The sequence below is a fragment of the Electrona antarctica genome (genome assembly GCF_951216825.1).
Source record: "Electrona antarctica genome assembly, chromosome: 12".
In the NCBI taxonomy this organism is placed as follows: Eukaryota; Metazoa; Chordata; class Actinopteri; order Myctophiformes; family Myctophidae; genus Electrona; species Electrona antarctica.
The window spans coordinates 33,642,526-33,670,472 of record NC_136793.1 but is presented as its reverse complement, the minus strand read 5'-3'; the positions used below and the strand labels follow the sequence as shown (position 1 = coordinate 33,670,472).

The 27,947-nt window shown below is 41.7% G+C and overlaps 1 protein-coding gene across 2 annotated transcripts; it reads left to right on the top strand.

Moving 5' to 3' along the window:
- The first annotated feature begins 3,621 nt into the window (after nucleotides 1–3,621).
- On the top strand, nucleotides 3,622–27,238 carry LOC306933990 (protein mono-ADP-ribosyltransferase PARP14-like). 2 transcript variants are annotated; one of them, XM_079516379.1, is made up of 23 exons: nucleotides 3,622–3,898; nucleotides 4,214–4,326; nucleotides 5,065–5,092; nucleotides 6,057–6,113; nucleotides 7,050–7,223; nucleotides 8,096–8,221; nucleotides 9,787–9,888; nucleotides 10,127–12,320; nucleotides 12,594–12,776; nucleotides 13,116–13,212; nucleotides 14,588–14,818; nucleotides 15,338–15,559; nucleotides 16,718–16,826; nucleotides 17,347–17,496; nucleotides 17,704–17,766; nucleotides 18,172–18,345; nucleotides 18,933–19,136; nucleotides 19,758–19,876; nucleotides 20,023–20,261; nucleotides 22,154–22,425; nucleotides 22,751–22,881; nucleotides 25,290–25,464; nucleotides 26,566–27,238. In XM_079516379.1, exons 1-23 carry the CDS (start codon nucleotides 3,715–3,717, stop codon nucleotides 26,847–26,849), a joined length of 5,631 nt encoding a protein of 1,876 aa, XP_079372505.1. In that variant the 5' UTR covers nucleotides 3,622–3,714; the 3' UTR covers nucleotides 26,850–27,238. The 2 variants fall into 2 exon arrangements, with proteins under 2 accessions (XP_079372505.1, XP_079372506.1); XM_079516380.1 differs by having other exon boundaries at nucleotides 3,722–3,909; nucleotides 4,224–4,326.
- Nucleotides 27,239–27,947: the final 709 nt, after the last annotated feature.

The following is a 27,947-nucleotide window of genomic DNA, read 5'->3' as shown; positions in this document are numbered from 1 at the left end:
GAGAGGAAGGGTTTTATTTTGGCAATATTGCGATTTGTTGTTATTGTTGGTGTTATTTTTATGCTATGATGATGCATTGAATACATAGGAGCACAATGAAAACAAGTCCCCAGGTATTTTAGCCTACATATCTACATGTCTGACAGTACGGTACAGTCAGTCTGTACCTGTATATTTTTGTCTAATAAAAGTATTCAATCAATTAATGTCATTACATCGTTACGGTGCAATCATGGAAAAGTAGTGTGGCAACTGGCATGTTGTCATCACTAGGAGGGCAAAGTATGCTCAACCCTCCAATGTAATACTGAGCAGATGACAACCAAAGCTCTGTATAATGATGTTTTGTGGGATTGTTAAGGTCAATACATGCTCAGATTTTTTTTGACAGGCTTTCCCCAGCCGGGTCATACCAGAGACTCTAAAAATGGCCCAATACCTCCCAGCTTGGCACTCAGCATCAGGGTTGGATTGGCGGAAAGTCCCCACGACAACGCGACATTCTAGGGTCATGTCCAGGGGGTGTACTTGTACATCAGGCTGCCTCACACTACAGAAACAGGAGATAGGCTCATGCCCTATGGGTCTCTTGGCTCGGAAAGGCTTACCTACCTACCCGAACTAGTTCGGACAACGTCTGAAACGTTCGGACGGAGCATGTATTGCACTTTATTCCCTTGTGTCAATTGTATTTGTATTAGCATACATAGCCAGTCAATGAAAGGTTGCGATTTAGCGATGAAAACAGTCATACAACAAAAGTCATGTACTGTATGTATGTGCATTGCACAAAATTAAGAACAAATTTGAATATAAAATACAATAACATTTTGGTAGAGGTTTGGGTTGTGTAGCGTATTGGCTTCCCCTCACCTCATATTTTTGGACAATTATACAATAAGGTGATGGAGTATTAAGGAATAGTTGCCTGTACAGGCAAGTTTTAAAAATGAATCTAATAGATGCAAAGTCAAAAGTTGATGAGTGATGAGTAAGACTACATAATGTCGTTGCTGCCGGGCAGGAACCTTTGAATGTCAAGACTTATATTTGTAATGTTTTTTATTTATTTAATTAATGCCTAAACGCCCTAATGCGTTCAAGATCGTTGCGCAAAATTAGTATAAAATAGCCAATCAACAAGCTTTAATTTAGCTATTTTTTAAAACATTTTGAAAATGATTATGAAAGAAAACATTTCATCAAGAACTTGTGACTAATTAAATAAGCTACATTGGATCTATTTTTCCCATTTCCTGAAAAGTAACCGCTTTGGACATAAGTAATATGTAGCCTATATTTGTCTGTCTGTCTGTCTGTCTGTCTGTCTGTCTGTCTGTCTGTCTGTCTGTCTGTCTGTCTGTCTGTCTGTCTGTCTGTCTGTACATTCAGGTGTACCAACAAGAGGTCATGTAAGGTCCCTGTGACAGAGATGGTTTTTGGGGAGTACCCTTGTAAGGAGGCCACCAGATACCTGGAGATCAACTATGAGTGTGCCAAACCCGAAGAGAAACCTGAGACTGAATGTAAGACACCCACCCACACGCACGCACGCACGCACGCACACACACACACACACACACACACACACACACACACACACTGAAGAATAAGGGTATTGACAATGCAGATTCAGCCCCTAGTAATTTCTCTAAACAAGTGAGACAATATTTAGTATCGAAATCAGGTATAGGTCACAGTTCATTTCAAAATAATAATATAACATAGGCCTAATACTTCTTTATTTCTTCTTTTTTAGGAGACGCTGAACACACGGGAGTGTGACTTTCAGGATTCAAGATTCATAACTTTATTGTTCGTTACCATAGACAGATCAGGCTGAATGATGTACTCCGCTCAATATGTGGGTTCTAAAAAGGGACATTTAATTCCTGTAAAATTGCATATTTCACATATAATTTCACCCATGTAATGCTTTTAGATTTTTGTTAAGCCCAAATCACCAAGTCGCCTAAGCATGTTGTAAATTTGTTGCCTGTAAGTTATCATTCAGCAATAGCCTACTTTAAGCTGTTTTTTATTTTCTTTCGGGGCATGAAGAGTTGAAGACATGGTCGTTCATACTCTTAAACCAAATGCATTAGAGCTTACAGTTTTGTATAACAATAGATTGTATGCATAATAAATATACAGCATACAGCATTTTTGGTCAAATGCCAATTTGGTTGTTGCCCCCTTTTTTTCTACCTCTGTCTACTTACATAGGCTATTGCAGTAGGCCACTGTAATAAAGTAGAAATGTGATCACCATTGCCTTGGTCTGTGTTGTCTGTAATTTTTGAGGGGCACTAGCCCCTCCTATAAACAGCTGTAGTTTCTGTCTGAACACAAACATTAAATGCCATTGACAATGAATGGAGAATTTACGTCATATGTGCCTGAGCACAAATGCAAACCCTTGGCAGCTATTATTGGTGACGTAACTAAGGTATGTTTCAAGGTCGGTATGAGGTCAATAATGGTTTTAAAGGATTTAGCGCCTAGTAATGTGGGTAAGAGCTAGTAAGAGCGCCCCTCACTTCACACAGGTGTGATTTTTATATAGATAACTTAAGTAGCTGACAAAATCATAACAAATGGGAGTACAATGATAAGTAATTTGTTAATGACAAAATGTTTCAGAACAGACATTACAGAACCATCTATTTCGTCAAAATAAATTCAAGAAAAGGTTCATCATCCTCTTAGTGACTTTGCTGGCATGATAGGTCTGCCAAATAATGTGTGAACCACTCAAGACTGACGGTTTGTGCTATTGTTGTGAGTTGTGACTTAATTGTGACCATGGAACTTATTCACCCAGAGAATATAATATAATGTTGCACAGTACACTTTGAATACCCATACCATAGGGTTGAGATAAAGAGAAGCAGAGACGTGCTTCCAGGTTAAAAGAATGATTAACTCAAGGATGAATAAAATACTTAAAAAAAGGCTTCGCTGCAAGAAGGTCATGTCACAAAACATTAATATGGACCAGAGGCGAGCTAAAATAATAATAATAATAATAATAATAATAATAATAATAATAATAATAATAATAATAATAATATCAAAATACATCACATGGCATTACATTTAATAGGCTTCACAATGAAAGTATGGAAGGAGGCACAGGAGCATGGTTTCTATTTACTGCACCGTGCTGCTAAGATCCGGTCTAGTCTAGAGCCCGCCCACTCCTCTGGCGATGCGGCGTGATCTCCTTTATATACTCTATGGGCGTGATGCGTGCAAAGGTGCAAGCGTAGCCTAGGTGCAAGCCCTCTCTAGTCTCGCGTTACCATACTGTTGCCTCCGCGATTTCCAAACGCTTCATCATACATCATACATCATACATCTATTATATAATATAATAGTTGCCTGGTAACGCGAGACTACATCCGCTCTAAAACCAGGCCGGATGTAGCCTGGTTTCCAGCCCATAGACCCCGCCCACTCGACTGAGCGCAGCTGGAGGAGAGTCTAACAATCAGGCTAGGCCGGATCAGAGCCATATGGCTCTGGGCCGGATCAGCAACCTGCAAAGCGAATGGATCCCGGTCTAAATAGTATAGGTGCGGGAACGAAACCTTTCCTCTTCAAGAGGAGAAACGAAAGTTAAACCCAACACTCCACTTCTGGGCTCTGGCTCAAAGTCTCTTCTGCGTCTTTACTTAAACTCGCTTTACTGTCGAATGAAAGAGTTTAACAATGGACGAGTACCCTTACGCAGTGTTGGTGGAAGGCGAATGGGCATCTGTTCAGGCCAAGGCGATCAAGAACAAACTTCAGATCTATTTTCAGAGTAAAAAGAAGTCGGACGGAGGGGACTGTAGGGTCGAGACAGCCGGTGATGACTCCGCTAGAGCGACGGTGTTCTTTAAATGCGACGAGGGTGACTATTATGTTTTAAATGTTTTATTTTTATACCGTCCACTGACATATCACACGCCTACCTTTATATCTTGTCTGTGTGTGCATGAGCTTTGACTCTCGGGACCCATGGACCTTTTCTGTATTTGGGACGTTGGTAACAATACAGAAAAGTTAACCAAGGGCCTCGAAAGGGCCTTGACTGTGCTCAATTAAAAATGTTTTTTAAATGTTCTATTAGCCTACCACTAGATTGCCTGGTTTTATTCCGAGATAACTATTATTAAACTGTAACATATACCGTGGGTATTTGAGTTTAATACAATTTATTTTATAGTAAAAAAGAGAGTCCTTGCCAGGAATGATCACGAAATTAACATTGAGAAGGCAAGCGTAAAGTTGCACCTGTCACCTGCGACCAAGGATGACACTGAAAAGCTTTCAGAACAAGTGAGTATATAAACTATAGTTCTCTCTCTCTCTCTCTGTGTGTGTGTGCGTGTGCGTGCGCGCGCGCGCTGCGGTTGTTGTCTACTTTAAATTTGTCACGTAAAACACAGGGGGACAGGTACATGTATTGTGATCCACTTATGTTACTTGTAACTGTGTGTGAGACTAAAGGTCTTCTGACATTTACAGCACATTTATAATAGCCCATGGTTTCAATGAATCATATAACCACACTGTACAACAAACTACATATCAGAAACCTGTTGTTCTGAATAATATCTTATGAATATGTTCATTTTCTGACCCTTTTTGATATTTCAATTTCACCCATAATAAATATTTTGAACTGTATTTGTTCATGGTTCGACCTTCACAAATATGTAGTTCATTTAGATAGGCTAGTTGTTTATAAAAGATTTTTGGTTATTTGAATTCCAGTCACCAGTCGTATTTATCTAAACTATACCCCTGACCTTTGTTACACTACACTGAATGCCATCAGTGTCTTATAAAGATTGTTGTTTGTGCTTCAGCTGTCCATATCCTTCTGGCTATTGGACTGTTTAACTTGCTACATGTTTTTACATTTTTGTTGAATATTAATATTATTATATTATGTATTTTTGTGTTGAATGAGTTTAAGATATGTTATTTTATTTGTTATTATTAGCCTATTATACAATATGTGTTTAAACAGTGATGTCATTGTGTATGACAATGTCCTCCTTTTCTCTCCAGACCCCTCCAAAAGTTGACAATGTTGCAGGTAAGATCATTTAAAAATATTTGCGTTTCACATCTGAACATTTTAAGTACTGCAGTAGGGACACTGATGGATGAGTGTTTAAGGCACATACAATTCTATCAATATTAACTAAGGCAGAAAAGCCCCCAAAATAGCTTTAAAAAAGTTCTACATTAGAATAAGCTAAAATTTCCTCGTGACACGTCACGCCTCCATATATGAAGATCACTATACTGACCTCATCAAACCCTGGATAGCCATACATGGAGAAGACTGGATCATCACCTAGATCTGCATATATGGAGCTGACCTGTGCTGACATTCCATATGTTGATCCTACCCGTATTTCCTCTTCGATGTCTCCCTTTTGACTTATACCTGTCTATTCAAACTCTAGACGGGCCCGCCCCAAAGTTATTAGTGCAGCCACGCCCGGCAGCTGGCGAAAACTAGAGTTCTCAACAGGCCCTAAAATTAAGCCCAGTCCTCCCTGGGCCCTCATCAAACCTGTACACTCAAGACATATATAGATTTTAGCCGACGAGATCGAAAATCTTAAATGTGAATAACTCTTGATCTAAATCATTCCGTCCAATTCTAAGAAAAGATTATGTGTTAGACGGCCCATCGCGGTCCCGTCTCTAGTCACGTTAGACTGAATCATTCCTCCCGTTGTTGTCGATCGCATCGAGAGTGTTTTGGATGTTAATGGATTAAATAACCCCAGGCGTTCGGGGTGTTAATGCCTGCAACGTTGCCACCAGATGTATTGTACTGTACATGTATGTGACAACACAGCTTGTGCCTTGGATCTATTGTATGTCATCCCTATCATTGCTTTTGTGTATAAATAAAGTATGAAAGGGCCATAAACATATTATCACGTCTGTTTAGTTTGGAATATTGAGAGGTCGGAATAATGGCTGGACACCCTTTATACAAGATCTGAATGAACTAAACTGAGGTGAATGAATATATCTGTTAGATTTGGTGAACAATCCAGCTGATGCTGATGACGGATCTGGACTCAGAGGCTCTAGAGGTGAGGATTTTGTTTTTATCCCACGATTTTGTAACCCATTTTCACCCCTGTGTCAATTATCTAATGTTATCCTGGGCTCTACACACCCTCCGCCAACCTGGGGAGAGCAACGGACTTGAACTCATGCTTCCTTCATGCATGAGTGTCCAAGTCGCTCCTTTACACCTGATGGGGGAGTTTCCCTGGTTGGACGTAGCGCGTGGAAGGAACACGTTATTCCAAACTTTCCCCTTTCCATCAGGCGCCCCGGCTGGCCAGGGGGAGGCAGTTTAGAGGATTACTGCATGTTTTTTGTGAGGGTATCTACCCTAGGGCAGTGGTTCCCAAACTTTTTCGTGTCAAGGACCCCCAAATCAACATTTATTAGGCCACGGACCCCCCATTTGAAAACATATGCCAGTGACCCCGATAAGGGATGATTTTTACGGCTCTCGCAGTGATTCCAAAACATATTAATTTCATGGACACCCAGTTTCACACGCATTATGCTACGGACCCCCGATTTAATGGCATTTCTATCTCTGGTACCCCAATTTATATTGTAAATCCACTGTTAATTTAACTCTGAGTTACAGACCCATAAGGGTCCATTTGGTTCCTAACTATCTCTAATTGAGCTAGGTCTCCTAGGGCATGGGTCCATTTGGTTCCTAACTATCTCTAATTGAGCTAGGTCTGGAAAACCCCAGTTTGGGAACCCATGCCCTAGGGGACACGGGGAGAACATGCAAACTCCACACAGAAAGGCCCTTTCGCCAACCCCGCCTTGGGTATGGGCACTGATGACGCGGAGGAGAGAGCACGCCGCCAGCACCCACAGCGTCCCCAGCGGGAATCAAACCCAGGATCTTCTAGCTGTGAGGCGACAGCACTACCGACTGTGCCACCGTGCCCCCAAGCAAAATAATTGATAATGTTTTTTCCCCTTTACCTCAGAGTTAGAGTCTGCACATGGTGCTGCCATGGTTCTGGAAAACATACCTGAGGACATGAACATAGACATGCTGTCCATGTTGGTGGAAACCGTCTCTGGGCTTGATGAAGGGAGCTTTAGTTTGGAGATCATCTGGGAGACAAAGAAAGCTGTGGTGACCCTCAACAATCCCACTGGTAGGAACAAACTTAGGGCTCTATTTTCGTTCGAGCATTCTAAAGGCACTATTTTGGGATTTAGCAGTGGAGAAGGGGCGTTCCCGCACTAAAGTGGCTATTTTGGTCACCTGTCTAAATCCCTAAAACATCTCCGCTACCCTTTACATTATGCATAGGTGTGGTTTGGGCATTACAATAATGAAACCAATCACCGTGCAACAGGCCATTGCCTTTAAGGGATCCCTTATCCGTTGCCCGTTATGCCCAGTGCTATATTGCTTCATAGCCTTACGGTCTATGCTCATAGCCCATGGAAGAGTGATGCGTTGCTGCCTTGAAGTCTCACTTGTGCTGCAGGTGCGTGGTGCACGCTGCTCTATACCAAACTAATTTGGCATACGGCTTACGGGTGCTTTATAACTCCACTATGCACCTTTCCAAATGTGTGTGACCAAAATAGCAATTTAGGGGAAAGCGTGCCAACCGGTATTTGCCCATGACCACACCTCTAGGCGCAAATACCGGTGTCGGCATAATAGATAGCGGGTGACGCTGGACCAAAATACCATTTAGGGACAGAGCAAGCTCCTATACTCGTAGTTTTCGGGCAGCAGCTGACTTGCGGGTAACGGCAGGGACGAAAATCTAGCCCTTAGTCTACACTACACCTGTTTCTTTACTTGAATGATATAAGCCACCTTGTGGCTACTCATTTGTCATGGAATTACTAGGGTTGAATTTGTTCTCTCTGAAAGGTCATGATATCTAATCCATGGTATGCATAGTATGAGGAAGAAAAGGTAATAGCATGAATGGATTTAGTGAAAGATTCTGCAGGAAACATGACAGTATGATGTCGAATGATACTGATACAGTGACGTTTTCTTTAGCTGTGGACAGACTTATGCAAGCTAGTATGGGAAATGAGAAGTTCAAGAGGTATGGGCTGGCTGCAAGGCAACTGGAAAGAACACAGGCTGTCCGAGTGGAGAACCTCACACCGGGTGTTATTAAAGGTACACATCTCTATACTTCAAATGTTTTATTGATTTGTAGACATTTACCTGGTGTAAACCTAGCTCTGGTCCATAGCCTTACTGCTTCTGATTCTGCCCTGCAGTAAGGCTCTGCTACTTTCGCTTTTAAATCTCACATGGAACTCAGACCAGCCTCTCTTCTTTAGTGGAAATCTCAAGAACGTTTGACCTACTCACCAATACAAAGACGGGTTGTGTCATTAGAAAGCCTACTTTCTTTAGTGGAAGCACTCTGAGCCCCCCACCACACGTATAAACGGTACTTTTTGGCCAGAAAGGGATTTTTTTTCACCAGAGGAAAAATATTCTCTATGAGGCAATTCTCTGGGCAATATCGGTAGAGGGCGCATTGGAGTAACTAAAAGTATTTTTTTCCCCGGTCGAAACAAAATCCCTTTTTGGCCAAAAAGTACCGTTTATACGTGTGGTGGGGGGCTCAGAGTGCTCCCACTAAGGAAAGTAGGCTTTCTAATGACACAACCCGCCTTTGTTTTGGTGAGTAGCAAAAACGTTCTTTTAATTTACGCTAAAGAGGAGAGGCTGGTCTGAGTTCCATGTGAGATTTAAAAGCGAAAGTAGCAGAGCCTTACTGCAGGGCAGAATCAGAAGCAGTAAGGCTATGGACCAGAGCTAGTGTAAACCTAATGTCAATGCCTGGCAGCACACAGTGGTTGAATGACTTACTATCTTGCCTCTATATTCTTAAGAGTTGTATTTATTGATTTGTTTGTGTTACTCAGCCAGCATGTGACGTGAAAACAAGAGTTGTGAGACTTGACTATTACACAGTGGTTAATGATATGAATGTGTCCTGTACTGATAATGCACCTCTATGTACCACAGCACCTCAAAGGCCACAAAAACAAGGCTCCAGACTTCCCAAAACAAACTGGTCAGGCTACTACTTGGCCTCACTCCCCGAACCCACCTCACCCCAGCCCACTTTGACAGGCTGGAATGGCTTAGGGTTGACGACAAAGTACAGCATCTTGCAATGGGTCTGTCTAAATACTAGTATACTAATATTTAGACATGTACCTGTCTAAATACTTCCTTAATATCAACGAAGTCAACACCCACAACACCAGAGGGAGTGCAACCCAGATTCGGCACAAACAAGGGACTAAATTAAGTTTGCTCCTATGCCACCAAAATGTGGAATGCCCTACCAACAATCATTAAGACATTGCGAATCCCTTGACTCCTTCAAAACCGCTCTCAAAGGGCACCTACGGACGGCTGCAATTCAAAACTGGCCCCCGTAAAATCTGAATCCCTCCCTCACTGTATATATTTTTTCCCTTTTTACCTCTTATGACGATTTCCTGTTTTTGGCTATATAGAAGTGTATCTCTAAATGTTCTGATGAATTGAAAATGGTGGACCCTATTGTAAAAAAGTGTAATGCTTTATGGTGTCGTCCACAGTTTTGTATGGAGTTGTGCTTGAAATGTAATGTAATTCTGCAAACTGTTAATAAATACTTCAATCAATCAATCAATCAATGGTGTAAAATGAACCTGAATTTTCAATTCATTTTGCAGACATTTTGGAACTCTACTTTGAGAAGAACTGGACTCAACCAGTCAGCATCAGCATGATCACTGAGGAAAAAGCAGCTGTTGTCACCTTCAATGATCCTAAAGGTGAAAAAGGTTAATGGTTACCAAGCCATTATACTAAATATATAACAAGCTATCAGTACACAATTAAGTATGCACATAATGTATTTGATTTACACCAAATTAAAATTAAAATGTTAATGATTTGGTAATTGTATTATAACTATAAACTATTAAATTAACAGATTCAATATACACTACACCTACTGTCACTTTCCTATACTCAATTATCCTGATACTTTTCCAATTACTACCTTTCCAGCTGCAGAGACAATCTCCAAGATAGAAGACCATATTATATGCAAGGTCCCTGTCAAGGTGTACCCCTTCTATGAGTCTCTGGGCACTGCCCTGTATGGCAAAGACAGACCAACATGGAAGATGCCTGAACCTTTCACAGAGAGTGTCCACCCCCCTGTCTGGAAATTCCTCCTCATGAAGAAACAGCTAAAAGACATCAACCAACAAATGTGCCCTTACTTCTGCAATGTGGAATTAGAAAGCCCTGAGGCAAAGCTCAGTCCTCTGCCAAGTCTATTGAAGCAAAAGGGTCTGACGGAAAGACAGGTGGATGAGTGGAAGAACAATGCTTCAGAGGCCTTCAGAAAGCTCTTGAGTCAATACACTGCTTTTGACTGTGTAGTGAATATCCCTGCTTGGAAGATGATGGAGAAAGATATCCGTTCAGTAGTGAGAGAAGACGCAGTGCTGGTGTTGGATGCACCAAAAGGGATGCTGACTGTGGCAGGGCAGGCAGAAGATGTGAACCGGATCCGAGGTCCTGTAGAGGATATCATCCTCAATGCTGTGCGGCAGATAGAGAGGCAGCAACACAGCGTATCAGAGGCAATGGACATGTGCCCGCCCAAATACTATATCCTACAGCAGGAAGGGTTGCTAAAAGCGGTGTCAGATATCTCTCAGGAGTTGCACCTATCCTATCAAGATCCCACCAAGAAACTGACCATTTCGGGCCTTGAAGCAGAGGTCTCTAAAGTGAAGTGTTGGATCTTGGAGAGAGAGGTCAGAATGTGTAAGAAACCCCTGGATGATGTGGACCCATGTCTCCTAGACTTCTTCAAGTCAGTTGATGCCATGGAAATGTCACAGAACTTATTCACATCTCAGGGAACCTGTGCCATTTACAGCACGGACGGAAGCAGGGTTCTTCTCACAGGAAGTTCTGAGAATGCTCTGATCGATGCAGAGCGGAAGATGAGGACTGCGTTTTCAATGCAGTCTCTGCATGTGCAGGATGAGAAGGTACTAAGAATGCCTGAGTGGAATGAGTTGAACTTAAAGCTGGTGGAAACCTACAACACCTCAAAGACGAAAGCGGTGCTTATAAATCTCCACCCAGAAGGAAGAGGCACAATAACAGTGTCCGGCTTCCTCAACCCAGTCAAAGAGGTCGCCCGCATCCTAGAGGAATTTATTGTAAATTACTCACAAGTTGAAGAAACCATCCGCGTCAAGTCCAATGCTGTGGTCCTGTTCATCCAGGAGAGAAAAAAACAAGAATGGACCAGTTTTGCTTTGGCAAATGAAGTAAGGGTCCATTTTGATCCCAGCCGGCCAAGAATCAACATTTCTGGTGCACGTCTCCATGTCCAGAAATACAAGACCTCCCTACAAAGTTTGGTGGCGGCTCTCTTCACCGATGCACACACAGTGGACAAGCCTGGGGCTAAGAAGTACTTCCTGTCTCAAGAGAGCAAGTTCCTTACGTTAATCAGAGACGCTGACTGTGTGGTGGTGCTTCAGCAGGACAAGGAAGAGGATGATGAAGATGAAGACAACTATGAGGATGAAGGCGGGGTTGGAGGATCGATCTACTGTGAAGTTCAGACTGCCTCGGGACTCCTGGTCTCAGTCTCACGGACTGATATCTGTAGCTTCAAGGTGGATGCTGTAGTCAATGCTGCCAACGAGGACTTGAAGCACATCGGAGGTGTAGCTCTGGCGCTGCTCAAGGTCGCTGGGCCACAACTCCAGAAACTCTGCGATGACTACATTGCCAGGAATGGACGTCTGCGACCTGGGGATGCCATTGTGACAGATTCATGCAACCTGCCATGCAAGTATGTAGTTCATGCTGTCGGCCCTCGGTTCTCTGATTCAGACAGGAAGACGGCAGTGTCACGGCTAAACCTGGCCATTCAGGAGAGCTTGAGGCAGGCGGTGCTGATTAACTGCTCTACTATTGCCTTGCCGGCAGTGAGTTCTGGGGTGTTTGGCTTTCCTCTTGAGCTTTGTGCTGAAACTATCGCTCAGGCTGTATGGGAATACTGCAATACTGAGAAAGATCCCGGTTTGCTGACTGAGATCCACCTGACGGACAACAATGACCAGACTGTGAGGGCTCTAGCCAAGGCTGTTAACAATAAGTTCATAGACCTCCAGCCAAAGATGACTCTACCGCGACAGGGAAGCACCAGACAAGCTGGATATTCAAGGTATAAATAAAGTGAATGAATTTACAATCTTCTGGAGGACATGCACACTGCCTGGTTGTCGTTGTAATGGCAATTAAACAGGATGTTATTATAATAAAAATGTGTTTGTTTCTTTGCTTTGGTCTTGAACAAAGTTTAGAGGCTGCAACATTTTTTGAAAAGGCTGAACAATGTATCCTCAAAATAATACTATATGTATGGTAGAAAAAATAACTACTATGCTACTACAGTTCTGCAGCACATTTTTACTTTTGTTCACATTTCTTCTCCCAGTGCGCATCATGGACAAGGACAGTGGGGAGCCAGAGGACAATCAGGGTCCAGGAATCTGACAGGTAGTGGACACCGGGGCAGGGGGAGAGAACAAGGAGCATCTGGAGGGAAAGAGGGCCAGCATGGACCCAGAGGAGCTCCTACCCCCAGAGGACACCTTCGGTTTGGTGGGGAAGACAGAGGGTAAAGAAAAGGCTTGTCTGCTTTGTCCTATACTTCTCGTTAGTGTTATAATTGCACTACTGCTATGAGTAATATGCGTGGTAATAAATACAGTAGTAGTAACTACTAAGTACTATTCTCGTTTCCTGGCAGCATTCTCTCTCTACATCAATTCTGGGCTTTGAAATTAGCCAACATACAAGCTCACAACACGTCACTATATGTTGTGACTTGGTAGTCAGTACTGTAGATTTGCTATTTATGGCGAATCTGCCCCTATGTTTGTCAAATGTTTCGCCTATAATGACGTGCCCAGAATAGGTTCCCTAGGGTTCATTGTTCTTTTGTGATTTGTAACAGGTATAGGAGACTAGACCATGAAAGAGACCTTGAAACCAAACACACACAAGAAGGACTGAAGATTTGTCTCAGAAAGGGAAACATCCAGGATCAGGCTGTAAGTGTGCATATTTAATTATAGAATATATCCTGTGCACTGGACCTTTTTGACAACTGACTTTGTACCTACCTAACCCTAAAACTGGAATGTGGAAATTCTATAAGTGAGGCGTAGTCAAATAAGACCCTTTCCACACGAGAACGGCTTGGGCTGTTACTCGCATAAGTTTGTAGCCGGCATCAAAGTTTCGAGCATCCACATTGCGGTTATGTTAATTACACATGTCGTCCAGACGAGAGCGGCGGGGCGCTCCGGACACCCAGAGAAAGCTGTAGTAGTGTAGGCTATATTATGCATGGCCTGTAAAATGCATATGTGGCATTGTGGCCTAATAATCATTCAGTCGGCTTAGGCTACTGGGCATAATCAACTGTAGCTGATGTTTTTCTTTCTTTTCATTACAAATCATTCAAATACAATTTGAATGATTTTACATAGGCCTACTAATATTCTCATAAGTACCCTATTCTGCCAGAAGTAGGCTACAAAGTATACATACTGTAATCATGAGATTCATATACCGGTAGTTTGCAGATCTTAAAGCTCGCAACGCGGCACGATGCATTGTGACTTTGGAGATTGAATATATTTGGTGCGCAACACCGCTGAACGTCAGATAATTGCTCATTGATTCCACCTGCTGCCTTGTGCATGAAAAGACAGCGCTAAACATTTTGCCTAATCTGCAGCTAGTTAACAAGAGAAATTGCACATAGGCTACTATACAAAAGTATAAAAAGAGGAATTAGAACAGGCTGTTTATAGAGGAATATGGACAGTAAATGATGTGTTTATCCTACCTGGGGTCTCTCAATGCAAAGCCGTTTTGAAGTTACACAAAGGCTTTGCCGTTACATTTTGGCTGCTTGCTTGCAAAGAATATAATTTAGAGAGCAAGTTGAAGCATGGATAGCACCTTCAGAATGTTTAATTTCCACCCAAGAAGACGAAGCACTTTGACGAGGTCCATGCGTGCTGTGCACTGCGCAGGAGAGACCTGCCTGTGAGAGGGACGGACAGACAGCGGTGACTGCGTGCTGCCGATCTTAGATATTTAGCCTATATACTAATCTATTCTACACTACACCATTATAGTAACAATAATGTAGATCATCCGGATGTCTTTCCAGATTGGTAAGACATCCGGATGAATTTATATCTGTTCTCCGAAAATAGCTCATCTACAAACTCACAGGCTGCAGATCGGCTATTTTCGGAGAAGAGATTTATAGACATTATGTGCAAATATAAAATAGCTGTGATACTGGAGGTGGAAAGCCTGGTGACTTGAGGTTAGTTTGGAGGGGGCGAGGGGACTATGGCGGCACCGTTTTATTATTGATGAACATTTTCTATCACACTTGGTTCCCAGACTGATGTCATTGTCAACACCATCTCTGAAAACCTAAACCTGGACTTAGGAGCCGTTTCCAAAGCGATTTTGGAGACAGCCGGCCCGAGGCTCCAGTCTGCAGTCAATCAAGAAGCCATGACAGCCCCTGTTCTTGATGTCATTGTAACAGCTGGATTTAGCCTGAAGTGTCAAAAGGTCTTCCATACCATCTGCCCCGGCTGGGACAACGGGGCCGGACAGGCAGAGGAGGTGAATGGTGTAGTTATAGGAAGAAGGTCTGGGGAACTTGCACTCAGGGTTAGGGGTCCAATTCATTGGTTAACCTAATGGATAGAATCCCAGATGAAGTCAAACTTTATTTGTACCTAATGATAAATTGTTGGAGTAATGCCCAAAGCACAAAAAAGAAAAGAAAAAAAGGAGAAAATCTGTATTAAAGGAACACAAGATACACACAGTATAACCTGTGACCTCAAAAGAAATATTTAGTTACAATGCCAATATTCTACCCATTCATTCCTGTACAGTTCAGTAAACTTGAAATACTTTTGAAATGAATAAGGGTAATAATAATAATAACTGACCTTGCTTTCCTACAGTTGCTTACATCAACCATTTTCCCCACTTTTCTCCTTTGATTAGATTACATATGAATCTTAATGATAAATAACATCATAATATTATGATATGTTTTCATAAACCTGTGTATGCAAAAATTGTCATTCTACAACTGCATTCAATAATATTTATGCTGTCGTTTTGTTCCAGAAATTGAAATCCATCATCAGATGTTGCCTTGAAGAGGCAGAGAGGCTCAGAATGGCGTCGGTGTCTTTCCCAGCGATTGGCACCGGTAACATGCGTTTCCCTAAGTCTCTGGTGTCTAGAACCCTGCTGGAGGAGATTCACATCTTCAGCCAGAGCAGAAACCCCCAGTATCTGAGAGAGGTGGCTGTGGTGCTGCACCCTAGTGACACACAGACTGTGGAAGTGAGTTCCATTTCAATTCAGTTAGTTCATCATAGGCCTAATTTATGCTTTGTCAATACACGTGACGTAACCCATTAAGACCCGAGGCCGAGTCTACAAAGGCCTTCTAAATCAGTAGTTCTAAGATTTTTCAAAAATAGCAGATGTATATGCTCGCTGTGAGCTTGTATATCTGCTATTTCTGAATAGCCAACGGTAAAATCTAACATGACACAGATGCTTTCCCGGTTTTAATGGGTTTGGCCTTTAGTTCAACTCAAGTCAAAGAAAGTTTGGTTCAAGTAGTTTTATATTATTCTTTTTTAAACGGCTTCATTGGCCCAAATTTAACAAAGGAAACAAAATGAAACACTGCCATTCATCGAAATTGATTTAACATCAGTTTCATTCAATCATCGATTGAATACAAATTCATTCTAATAATTTGACTGTGCATATTGTCATATTGCCATATTGCACAAGTATACAGTGGACTAAAAACATGCATGTGTGTATACAAGAGCTATGGAGACCAGTGTTGTTTTTGGCAGCAAGTTTTGATTTTAGTTTTAGTCATAGTCTCTTGAATAGTTTTAATTTAGTTTTAGTCACATTTTAGTCACCTGGAATTTCTTAGTGTTAGTCTAGTTTTAGTCGACTAAATGTACAGTTGATTTTGTCGACTAAAATGTGCTTTGGCGGGCCTTGATGCCGTCGTAATGACTGATTTTACACTTGCTGAAAATAGCCGATCTACAAGCTCACAACGTGTCGCACTGTGACGCGTTGTGAGCTTGTAGATCGGCTATTTTCAGCATGCAACCAAGTGTAAAATGACTTATACTGGATCTCTTGTCGACTAGTCCCTTCCTAAGATTTTAGTCTAGTTTTTATTTGTTGACGAAATTGTCAGTATATTTAGTCTTAGTTTTAGTTTTCATTTAGTTTTCACTGTCTTTGTCAGTGAAAAAAGGTAGTCGACGAACATTTTTCGTCTTAGTTTTAGTCGACGAAATCAACACTAATGGAGACATTACGTATCATACAATGAGACGGACCCACACTTGTTTTGTCTTTATATACAGTGTATGCTGGTCATTTAAAAGAAATGACCATTCTAGCATTGCCACCTTTCCAGAACGTGTCAGTTTTTATTATTGTCCTGTTCTTGTTTATCAGAGTTTTACCAGGGAGTTCAAAGGTCAGAAGCAGGGAAATCATCAGGGAGCACATTCCTTTGACCGGCCATCACCCTCTCACTCTGCTGTCCAATCCCAGCAGACCACTGGTATGATTTTCCACCTGAAAACAATTATTTTCATATCACTTTGTATATCTTTTCTTTCTTTGTTGATGAGGATTTGTTGAAGGGTTTAGCACATTTTGGACCTACACATGACAGGTCTGTGCCTAGAGGTGGAGGTCTAACCACTCAGCTAATACTATCTACATTTGACCTCTATTCATCACTGGAAGGTTTTCTTTGCATGTATGAATTTATTTATTGGAACAATTGTAGTTATACTGCCTTACACAAATGCTCTTTGACACTAGTTGATGGTAAATAATTGCTACTCCTCAATCGGTTTCTTCTCAGCTAATTGAACCTGTACCCTTAAGCCTGACTCTCTTCTCCTGTGTGTGTGTGTGTGTGTGTGTGTGTGTGTGTGTGTGTGTGTGTGTGTGTGTGTGTGTGTGTGTGTGTGTGTGTGTGTGTGTGTGTGTGTGTGTGTGTGTGTGTGTGTGTGTGTGTGTGTGTGTGTGTGTGTGTGTGTGTGTGTGTGTGTGTGTGTGTGTGTGTGTCCCAGCATCCTTCAGCCAGGTGTCATCCCCCTCTCTCGGCGTGTACCAGATGAAGATGGGTCAGCTAAACTTAGAGATCTCGTCTGGAGACATCACCAAGGACACCAGTGATGTTATCATCAACTCCTCCAATAAGGATTTCAACCTCAAAACAGGTGACTATGACCTTTAACCATTAAACTCATGGTGAGAGAGAGTTCCCCCTAACTCTCTCTCACTATACAGACAGTATTCTACTCTAGTCAATATACTGTTGTTGTCTTGATGTATGGCTTGTATCAAGGAATAGAGGAAGGTGAGTTTCTGTCGCACAATATTAGTTGCTTGTTTCAAAAGGTCAATATTTTGTCATTTTGATCTAGGTGTTTCCAAGGCCATTTTAGACGGCGCTGGATTGCAAGTGGAGTTGGAATGCTCAGCATTTGGTATGTTTTAATTTGAGGATGTTTTATTTTTGAGGGAGCTTTCCGTGTTTCTGTAAACACAAACATTGAAGACAAAAGTGAAGGAGCAAATTGGCTGGATTGACATTGTGATGATTTGATTTGGCTGAGCACGGAATGTGATGTATATCATGTATGATGATAAGAGCAACCCTCACTTCACACACAGGTTTATTATGTGAACCATACAAGTACTGTAGTTTATCAGTGCTCTCGTACACCCATATGTTTCAGACACTGGAAATGCCATTGTAAAATGATACAATATATCTACAGTAAATCCATATAGACACAGTATATAGATGTGTTTATCAATTATGTAATATCTTTCTGAAAATAGCTTCTGTTTATCATTGTGTTTTCCATTAACTTTCGGCCTTTCTGCAGTTAATTCTCCTGATAACCAGATACTGACATCAGCAGGACTTCTCCCTAGTCGACACATTCTTCATATCATAGGGCAGAGTGACCCTAGCAAGATCAAAGATGTGGTCTTCCGTGTGCTGAAGTCCTGTGAAGAACAGAAATTCATCTCCGTCGCCTTCCCTGCCCTTGGAACAGGTCTGTGTATTGCTCAACACTGTTACGTTGATGTGAGTGACATAATTACCACATTATGCATTCCAATTACATTATTGAGGGGCGCCTATATACAGATTTAATGTTTGTTTTTAGTTAAAAATCACACCTGTGTGAAGTGAGGGGCACTAATATATTAAAGTCTAACTCATGTTGATTAGGTGATGTAATGGTGATGTAAAACAAACAAACACATTTTATAATACAATATAATATACCATGAAATGTTCATGAATGAGGTTGAATATGTGAGCATTGCTGCTCCATTCATTACTGCTCTCCACACCTTGTTTAGTGACAGTTTGTGACCTCATATGTAGCAGTTAATCACTGTATCCAACTTTGCTCAGGTGACAGTTTGGTCCAAATGAAATCCATAATTGTGAGAGTCAAGTTGGCCACAGCCAAACTTGAAATGTTGGGGCTTCTCAACATGCATGCCTAGATTCACCAATTCTCTAGCAAGGATCCTGATTCTCTCATTGTTCAAAATGTGTTCAGTGTGTCAGATCTGCCTGTTCATCAGTCATCCATATTTGTTAGTTTGTCCATCTGTGTGTCTTTATTAGGTCAGGGAGGTGCCAATCCCACGGCTGTGGCAGAGGCCATGATAGAGGCTGTGGTGGAGTTTGTGAGGAAGAAGCACCAGCGTTATGTCCACAGTGTGAAGATCCTGGTGTTCCAGCCAGCCATGACGAAGGAATTCCACAACAGCATGAGGAGGAGAGAAGGTCAGGATGTAGAGGAGAAGAACATCTTGACGAAGATCGTGGGTATGTCACACAAGATCTGTTATTATTACGGCAAGGCTCTGGAGCCTAGGAGGTTAGCTGAGGTTAACACTTTTTTTTTGCCAGGCAATTTTTCCGAATAAAGGCTAGCGATCAGCGATCCCGTTTTATATAATTAAAAAAGACCTAAAGACTTGTCCACACGTCTGAGGCACCCCACGGTTTTATTTGAGAGGACGTGTGGACATGCATCCTAAATCACTTTCACACGGTCACGGTATTATGGACGTTTACCAGACTTTAAACGGATGGGCTGTATGTAGGCTCAGTACGATTGCAACAGACTTTATGCTGGCAATGTCCAATTTGGCTGAAACCGCTGTACCAGTTTATTCATTCTGCTTTTTATTAGCGTTTGAGATGTAAATATTCACTGAACAAACTTCCATGATCAATGGCTCATATGCGAAACAAAACACAAACGTCTCAATTTATAGAGATCAATCTACATGGAAAATTTCCAGTGTTCATATGAGAAAGGCGTTAGAAAGATCTGTGTGCCTGTGTTTGCAGAGCTAATCTTGCAAACCACTGGACTGATCGCCAACACAACAATGTGTTGTTCTTATGTCAGTTCTTATGTTGTTCTTTCTCTTATGTCAGATAAAGTTACTTCGTTCTTTCTGGGACCCAATGAGGAGAGTGCCACCAGCAACAGCTTGACGTTGGAACGAGAGGAGTTTGAGCCTGCAGTATTTCACCTGTGTGCTGAAAGCTCCCAGGTAAAAAACACTGCAGCCTGCATAGAAATGCAGACCATTTAGCAACTGATCGTACCGGGCAGCTCCTGCTTGTGAGTGTGAAGGTGAAGGAGGATCTCAGTTGACTTCCTGTGATTTCATAAGTATATCCTAACCCCCACCTGTAGGCTCTGGGCCTGGCTAAGAAGAAGATTGAGGAGCTGATAGTTGCTGAGCAGGACAAGAGAACCATCACTGACTCCTTCATAAGTCATCTATCAAAAGCGGATATGGACCAGCTCAGTGCCATGCAGAGGAAGTTGACCGTCAGTATCCATCTGGAGAGGGCGCAGAGCAAGGACGAGGATGCCTGCATTCAGCTGGAGGGGCTTACCAGGGACGTCCACTCAGCAGAGTCAGCTATAAGGTCAGAACAACACTTACCTATTTAACCCATTTAGCTCTACTTTGTCTGTTCAACATATCTACAAGATCTGCTATTATTATTATCTTTTTGAAAAGCCATGACAAATCGTGTTTTTTTTAAGGTTTTTGAAAGAACATGATTTATTTTTGCCTTTTTAGAAATACTTTGTTAGGTCTGAATGTGCCCCCTTCCTCACCCAACCGTGTGTGTGTGTGTGTGTGTGTGTGTGTCTGTGTGTCTGTGTGTCTGTGCGTGAAAAGAAACAAGGGGGGAAAAAAGGAAATACATTAAGCAGTCACTAGGTGTGTTTCCATAAAGCCGTTTTTTTGCGCATTAAGGGCCCTATTATGCGTGTCTTAAGTACCAGGTCATATTACTTAACTTAAGACCTGGAGGCGTGGTCAATGCTGTTTGGCCACTCAGAATAGCCAAATGGCGTTGATCACGCCTCCAGGTCTTAAGTTAAGTAATATGACCTGGTACTTAAGACACGCATAATAGGGCCCTAAGGCTCTTTCGCAAAATCTCCTGGATGGAAACACCTCAAAATGCGAATAAGTCTATTTTTCGCAAAAACACTTTTTCGCTTGAAGATGGCGGATTTTTGAAAAAAGGCAAATAGTGTATGGAAACACTTGTGGAAAAGGTTTTTAATTAGAAAGCATTGAACTCGCATTATATCGCTTTTGAACAGTTGGAAAATAAATTAAAAAAACGATGGGGAGGCAGTGGAGTGAACGGTGCATGGGAGGGTGGCCACTGGCTAGAGAGGGAAGAGGGAGTGATACTACTACCCGACCTGTCCGATTAATAACTGTGTAGTGTGTTCAAAGATCCCATATGAAGTCTGAATCCTCCCGAGTTGATCGGGGCGCTCCGATAAGCAACCTAAACGTGTAGGCTAGGCTATAGCCGATGAAACAAGTTATTCACAACTGTTTGCAGCTGCAATCAATCAATTTACAGTTTAAACGACCAGTATGCTCCAAATCGAATCCCGTGACATATAGGCTACATGTGCTCCGAATATATTAAGACAAGCATTACACAACAAATCGTTCTTTGTACGTTCTTTGACTGTAGGTGTCGTCAATACTGTGAAAGCAGCAGATGCCCGCTGGCGAGCTGCTGTAGACTGGCTGACGGTCGGTCAGCCGCTGACCAGCTGACCGACAGCGATTACAGCGCAGTATATGGGGTCCCGTCCGTTAAACTGAGAGCACGCACAAAGCGCATAAAATCAATGGTGTGAACATGGGTTAGGACTACTTTACATGAGCCTCACTTTACTGGCAAAACAATGCCACCTACTGCATATTTCATGAACTTATTTCATATGCGCATTTTATCAGTTTACTGGAAACACAGACAATTCGCTTTTCTTTTTTCGACTTAATGAACATACGCTTCCTTTTTTCGCAAAGGCTTAATGGAACCGCACCTACTGTATTTCCTTTTATTTTCCCCCATATCAACATGTTATTACCAAGAATGGAAAAAGAGAATATCCACACTCTCTTAATAAAGTTTGAGGTTCTTTATTTCATGAAATCACATGCAGCAGCAGTCCACCTAGAGAAACGAACACGTTTCGGCACGCAGGCCTTCTTCAGGGTTTCAAACTCATTACCAAGAATGGACCATTTGGACATTTGGACCATTTGACATCCAAAGCAATAGAAGATATTTAGAAAGTGTAAAAACTGCTTTCTGATGTTGATCTGTATAATATTATTTACATTTACATACAAATTGTACTCTTATACAATCTCCAAATCACTCTGGAATTCAGCTTTTTCTCAGAACGTTTCTAGAATTTAAATTTTGTAAAAGAAAATGTGTATTTTCTTGTTAAATATTCTTTAAATTGAGTATGTTGGCCATTTTGTCAGGGACCTGATCCGGAATGCAGAGAGGACAGAAAACCGCAGACAGAAAGCCATCATGGCAAGTGAACTGGTTAAGTGGCAATACCAAGACCAGCTCACTGGGCCAACAGCCTTCGACATATTGACCAACTATGACCTTGAGGACGCACGAGCTCGCAAGCAAAGCGTGAAAATAAAAATTAACCACCAAGGCTATACTGCTGATGTGCAGCAAATGAAAGCTACTAAAATCCAAGGGCAGGGACACATTGAATTAATCCGTAAAGAGCAGAAAGGTAAGTAAATATAATATTGTAATAGTTTAAATTGTGTAATGCTTAACAACACGCTTGTTTTCACACCCTGGGCTTAGAGTTGTGGTTGCATTGGGGCAGAAAAACAAAAACACACAGAATGACCATGTTATTGACTCATGACAGGATGCCATTCTGGGCACGTTTCTTTCTCCATTTATACACACATTTTTGTATCCAATAGCACAGTACTTATGTAGAATGAGCTGCCCAGGACTTCATGAATAATATTCCAATTCTTGTTAAACATGTACTGGTACATTCAGATTCCAATACTTAAACTAAACTATTGAACACATTTTTGCAGATGAGACGCCTGCAAATTGGGAAGACATGAAAGGCTCACCACTTATGGTTCCTGTAAAACAGGGGTCCAAGGAATACAGTGACGTGGAGAGAGAATGCACAAAGACTGGACTCAGCATAAACATCAGCAGCGTATGTTCACATCATATGTTACTAATGATTAAAACATCAAACTGTGTTATTGCAATACTCACACAAATTCAACACGTTTGCAAAATATGTGTCACGGTACCAAGAACTGGCGGACCCATATGCAGAAATTGCAGACATACAAAGTTCTAAAGTTCAAGGGTGTTTATTCAAACAAATTTGGAATGAGGAGGGAAAGGTGGTAAGCAGGCAGAGCAGAGCAACAGGCAAGTAGGTAGGCAAGTAAGTAGGTAGGCGGTAACATGTCATTGTTCTGAGTTTTGACCTCCCGTTAGTCCGACCCATTACTAACACTATCTCAAATCCTAACCCTAACCTCAGGTCATGCCTCAGTCTTAACTGGACATGTAAGTCCCCTAACCTCATATCAGTCTTAACCGGCCATGTAGGTCGGACTAACAGGATGTCATAAGTCCGACATCCCGTTAGTCCAACCTACATGCAGAATTTTATATCCATAAAATAGGACAGGGATGTCATTGTATTATTACAAGTAAGACGCGCAAACGCGGGAAGCGAACGCAGCTCGTAAATTGCAATAACAACAATTAGAATAAATTACGTACTTTTTAAGGTTTTTTTTAAGTTAAGTTTTTTTTTAAGTTAAGTTTTTTGTGTGTGTGTGCGTTTTTCCTTTTTAAGTTTTTTTTTTAAGTTAAGTTTTTTTTTAAGTTAAGTTTTTTTTAAGTTAAGTTTTTTGTGTGTGCGTTTTTCCTTTTTAAGTTTTTTTTTTAAGTTAAGTTTTTTTTTAAGTTAAGTTTTTTTTTAAGTTAAGTTTTTTGTGTGTGTGCGTTTTTCGTTTTTAAGTTTTTTTTTTAAGTTAAGTTTTTTTTTAAGTTAAGTTTTTTTTTTAAGTTAAGTTTTTTGTGTGTGCGTTTTTCCTTTTTAAGTTTTTTTTTTAAGTTAAGTTTTTTTTTAAGTTAAGTTTTTTTTTAAGTTAAGTTTTTTGTGTGTGTGTGTGTGTGCGTGCGTGCGTGTGTGTGTGTGCGTGCGTGCATGTGTGTGTGTGTGTGTGTGTTTTTGTGTGTGATACAGCTGCGCCCTCTGGTGGTGGGCGGGTGGTGTTACAGCGTGACACACAGACAGACACACAGACGTGATCTGCTGGGTCTCATAGTAAATGCTCACTGCGTTCGCAATCACTGCGTTCGCAATCACTGCGTTCGCAATTACTTGTGCACGCAGAGCGTGCAAGTAATGTTTTTCGTCAGGTGCTACGATGCGTATGTCCCGTAGCAGCATGTCCCGTACCAGCATATGACGTGATGAAGATATGTACCAATGCCAGGGTATAATTGGTTGTCGATGGTGACGTAATGATGATATGTTTCAGTGTCGGGTGGATTAAAGGTAATGCCCCTATGTATACATGTATGTAATCTGACACCACTGCCATATCAAGCACAAGTAATCATTACGTCATACGCTGCCACGGGACATACGCATCAAACGACCCGAGTAACCACAGTATACCACTAATCAACTCACAAATTACATATACATATATACATAGAGTCATGTCCTTTAATCACGTCATATCTTCATCACCTCATATGCTGCTACGGGACATACGCATCAAACGACCCAAGTAACCACAGTATACCGCTAATTAACTTACAAATTACATATATATACCAACACTGAAACATATCTTTATTACGTCACCATTGGGAGCCAGTTAAACCAGTTATACCCTGGCATTGGTACATATCTTCATCACGTCATATGCTGCTACGGGACATACGCATCAAACGACCCAAGTAACCACAGTATACCGCTAATCAACTTACAAATTACATATACATACCGACACTGAAACATATCTTAATTACGTCACCATTGGGAGCCAGTTATACCCTGGCATTGGTACATATCTCACGTATATCACGTCATATGCTGCTACGGGACATACGCATCAAACGACCCAGTTTACGACCAAGTCAGTATACAGTATACCGCTAATCAACTTACAAATTACATATACATATATACAGTACATAGAGGCATTTCCTTTAATCCACCCGACACTGAAACATATCTTTATTACGTCACCATGAGAGCCAGTTATACCAGTACTTGCACGCTCTGCTTGCGCACTAGCAGGCCATTTATGGCCTACTAGTGCGCAAGTAGGCACTCGACAGAGTGCAGTTCTAGTTATTATTATTATTATTATTATTATTATTGACTGTTAAACAACAGCTAAATAAAAAAAGAAATGCACTCTGAAAGAAATTTAATCTGGCACCTTCAGAGCACCTCAGCACAAAATGATTACTTCCCAGCAATCCTTTATGTTCTCTGAATGCCCACTGCACGCACGCACGCACGCACGCACGCACCACCCCCATTAAGAAACACTAATATAGACAAAGCCATTGTGTTAACAGATTGAACGTGTCCAAAACAAGACACTGTGGCAGAGCTACCACCTGATGAAGAAGCGCCTGGAGGAGAAGAACCAACATACGAACAATGAGATGCTGCTCTTCCATGGAACAGCCTCCAAGTCCATTGATCTCATCAACTCTCAGGGCTTCAACCGCAGCTATGCAGGGGCACATGGTAAACAATACTGATGTACTTTTCTGCTTTTTCCTTCACAGAGACAGTTGTTGGTCCAACATCTGGATTAAAGGAGACATATAACATTAGGCTTCTGGGCTGCAGACAAGGCTACTTTGAAAGTAGCCACATTGAAAATAATATCATACAACTACACCAATGATACAAATTTAGGTTCAATTTCTCATAATTGTTAGTTAATGGTAGACATTTTTATAGCACACGGACACTATTCACCTGTTTCGGCGGGAATGTATAGGGCTTCTTGTGTCAGTGCACGCACACTGTAGCGTCACGAAGCGGCAGGCGTCTCTTCCTGGTTTTTAGACAGCTGGTGGATGGAAAATGAAGCTTGTGCGTGGCTTCCACTTGACGCGGGGGCGAGCGTTTCCCGTGTTCTGGCCAACGTGGAATTTTGCCGCGTGGGTGGAGCTTCATTTCTATCCACCAGCTGTCTAAAAACCAGGAAGACTCCTGCCACGAGCGGCCTTTTGCCGCGCCTTGACGGCCATATGTGCTTACAGTCAGTGCAGGCACACTGGTGCGTCACGAAGATGCCAAAAGCCGCTCGTGGCAGGCGTCTCTTTCTGGTTTTTAGACAGCTGGTGGATGGAAATGAAGCTCCACCCTCCAGATTCTGCCGTGTGGGTGGAGCTTCATTTCCATCCACCAGCTGTCTAAAAACCAGGAAGAGACGCCTGCCACAAGCGCTTTTTGCCGCGCATGGAAGTCCAAGTGTGCTTACACCCGTCTCTCACTCTGGGCACACCTAAGCTTCCATGCGCGGCCAAAAGAAGCTGTCTGTCGGCGTCTCTTCCGGGTTTTTAGACAGCTGGTGGATGGAAATGAAGCTCCACCCACGCGGCAGAATGCCGCTGGGGCAAGTTTTCCGGGAATCTGGCCGACGCAGCATTCTGCCTGTCTGAGCAAATCGGTATGTCGGTGGGAACACTTGGCCAATAAGGGACCACCATTCTTGATGATGATGTACGATGATTACAGTGCCCCTCACTTCACACAGGTGTGATTTGTATAGTTATAATAATACAAAATATAAATAATTTAACATAAATGTATGGTACTTTCTTGTTATTTCTTCAGCCGCAGTGTATGGCAATGGCTCTTACTTCGCTGTGGACCCCAAGTACTCAGCAGGTAGCTATGCCAAGCCTGACAAGAGTGGGAAGCGTCGCATGTACCTAGCCAGGGTTCTGGTTGGAGACTTCGCACAAGGAGCAGCTGGCATGATCATACCTCCTCAAAGAAGCACTGGGAACACTGCAGACCTTTTTGACAGTGTCACCGACAATGTAGCCACGCCAACAATGTTTGTTGTTTTCTCTGATATACAAGCATACCCAGAGTATCTTATCACATTTACATGAATCCCAGTGGTTGTAAGCGTACTTAGCAATAGTGTTGGGTAGGGTAAGCAATTGTTTGGTGGTGGAGAGGTTAGGTGCAAGTGTTTGATGTTCTAGGTCTCGAGGTATGGCTCCTGTTTCAGACCTACACCTACATATATATATATATATATATATTTTTTTTTAAGGAGAGTACACAGTCTAATCTGCTTTGTATTTTTGAGTGGTGTAAACCACTCCTACAACTGGCTTTGTTAGTTTACGTGTCTGTCTGTCTGTCTGTCTGTTCGTACCAAAACATGAGCATGGTTGCTATGGTCACCCAGTTCACACGGGTGTGATTTCATTACGTCAGACCACAGCTGATCAGTCTATATAAGACCTTACACCACTCAGTTCACACGGGTGTGATTTTTTCTTTATTGATAGGGATAGTACACATGCTGAAAGAGAGGGAGTTTGGCAGACTACAAAACTTTGTTTTATGAGTGTCCCTTTTTGTGCGGTAGCCACTGCTAATTGACTATACTGCAGGAATTAGTGTTTGAAAGATCTTAATATTTAGGAGAATCGAGTAATAGAAACACTAAGTGTAATAATAGTAACATTATGTTTGTCTGTTTTCTTTCAACAAGAATGTATCACATTTTGAGGGGGAAGGTTTCTGATTAAAAAACAGCATTAGCATTAGGCCTACTCACTGGAACTACCAAGCTCTGCTATCTGCATGCTTGTTCGAAGCTAGTCATAACCATTCGTATTATGCAAGGCCCAATGTTGAAACTCAGGTTCTATCTTGTAATATTATGTCCACCTTGAAGAAAAATCGACAGGAATTTGCAATATAAAGCAATGACCTTCAACCTAAGTGTACTTATAAATAAACTAATATCAAACTTCATACAGGAATATTGTCTTTTGTTTAGATCAAAATAGATTCTATAAACTACACACTGAACACTGACTGCCACCCTGTTGTGTAAATATGTTTAGGTTATAGTTACAACAAGGTCAAAGCACCACCTTGAGATTAGAATAAAAACAGTGACATAAAAATGGAAAAATCTGAAACAATTAGTACTGTATATTATACGAATACGAGAAGAGAAGACTAATAGG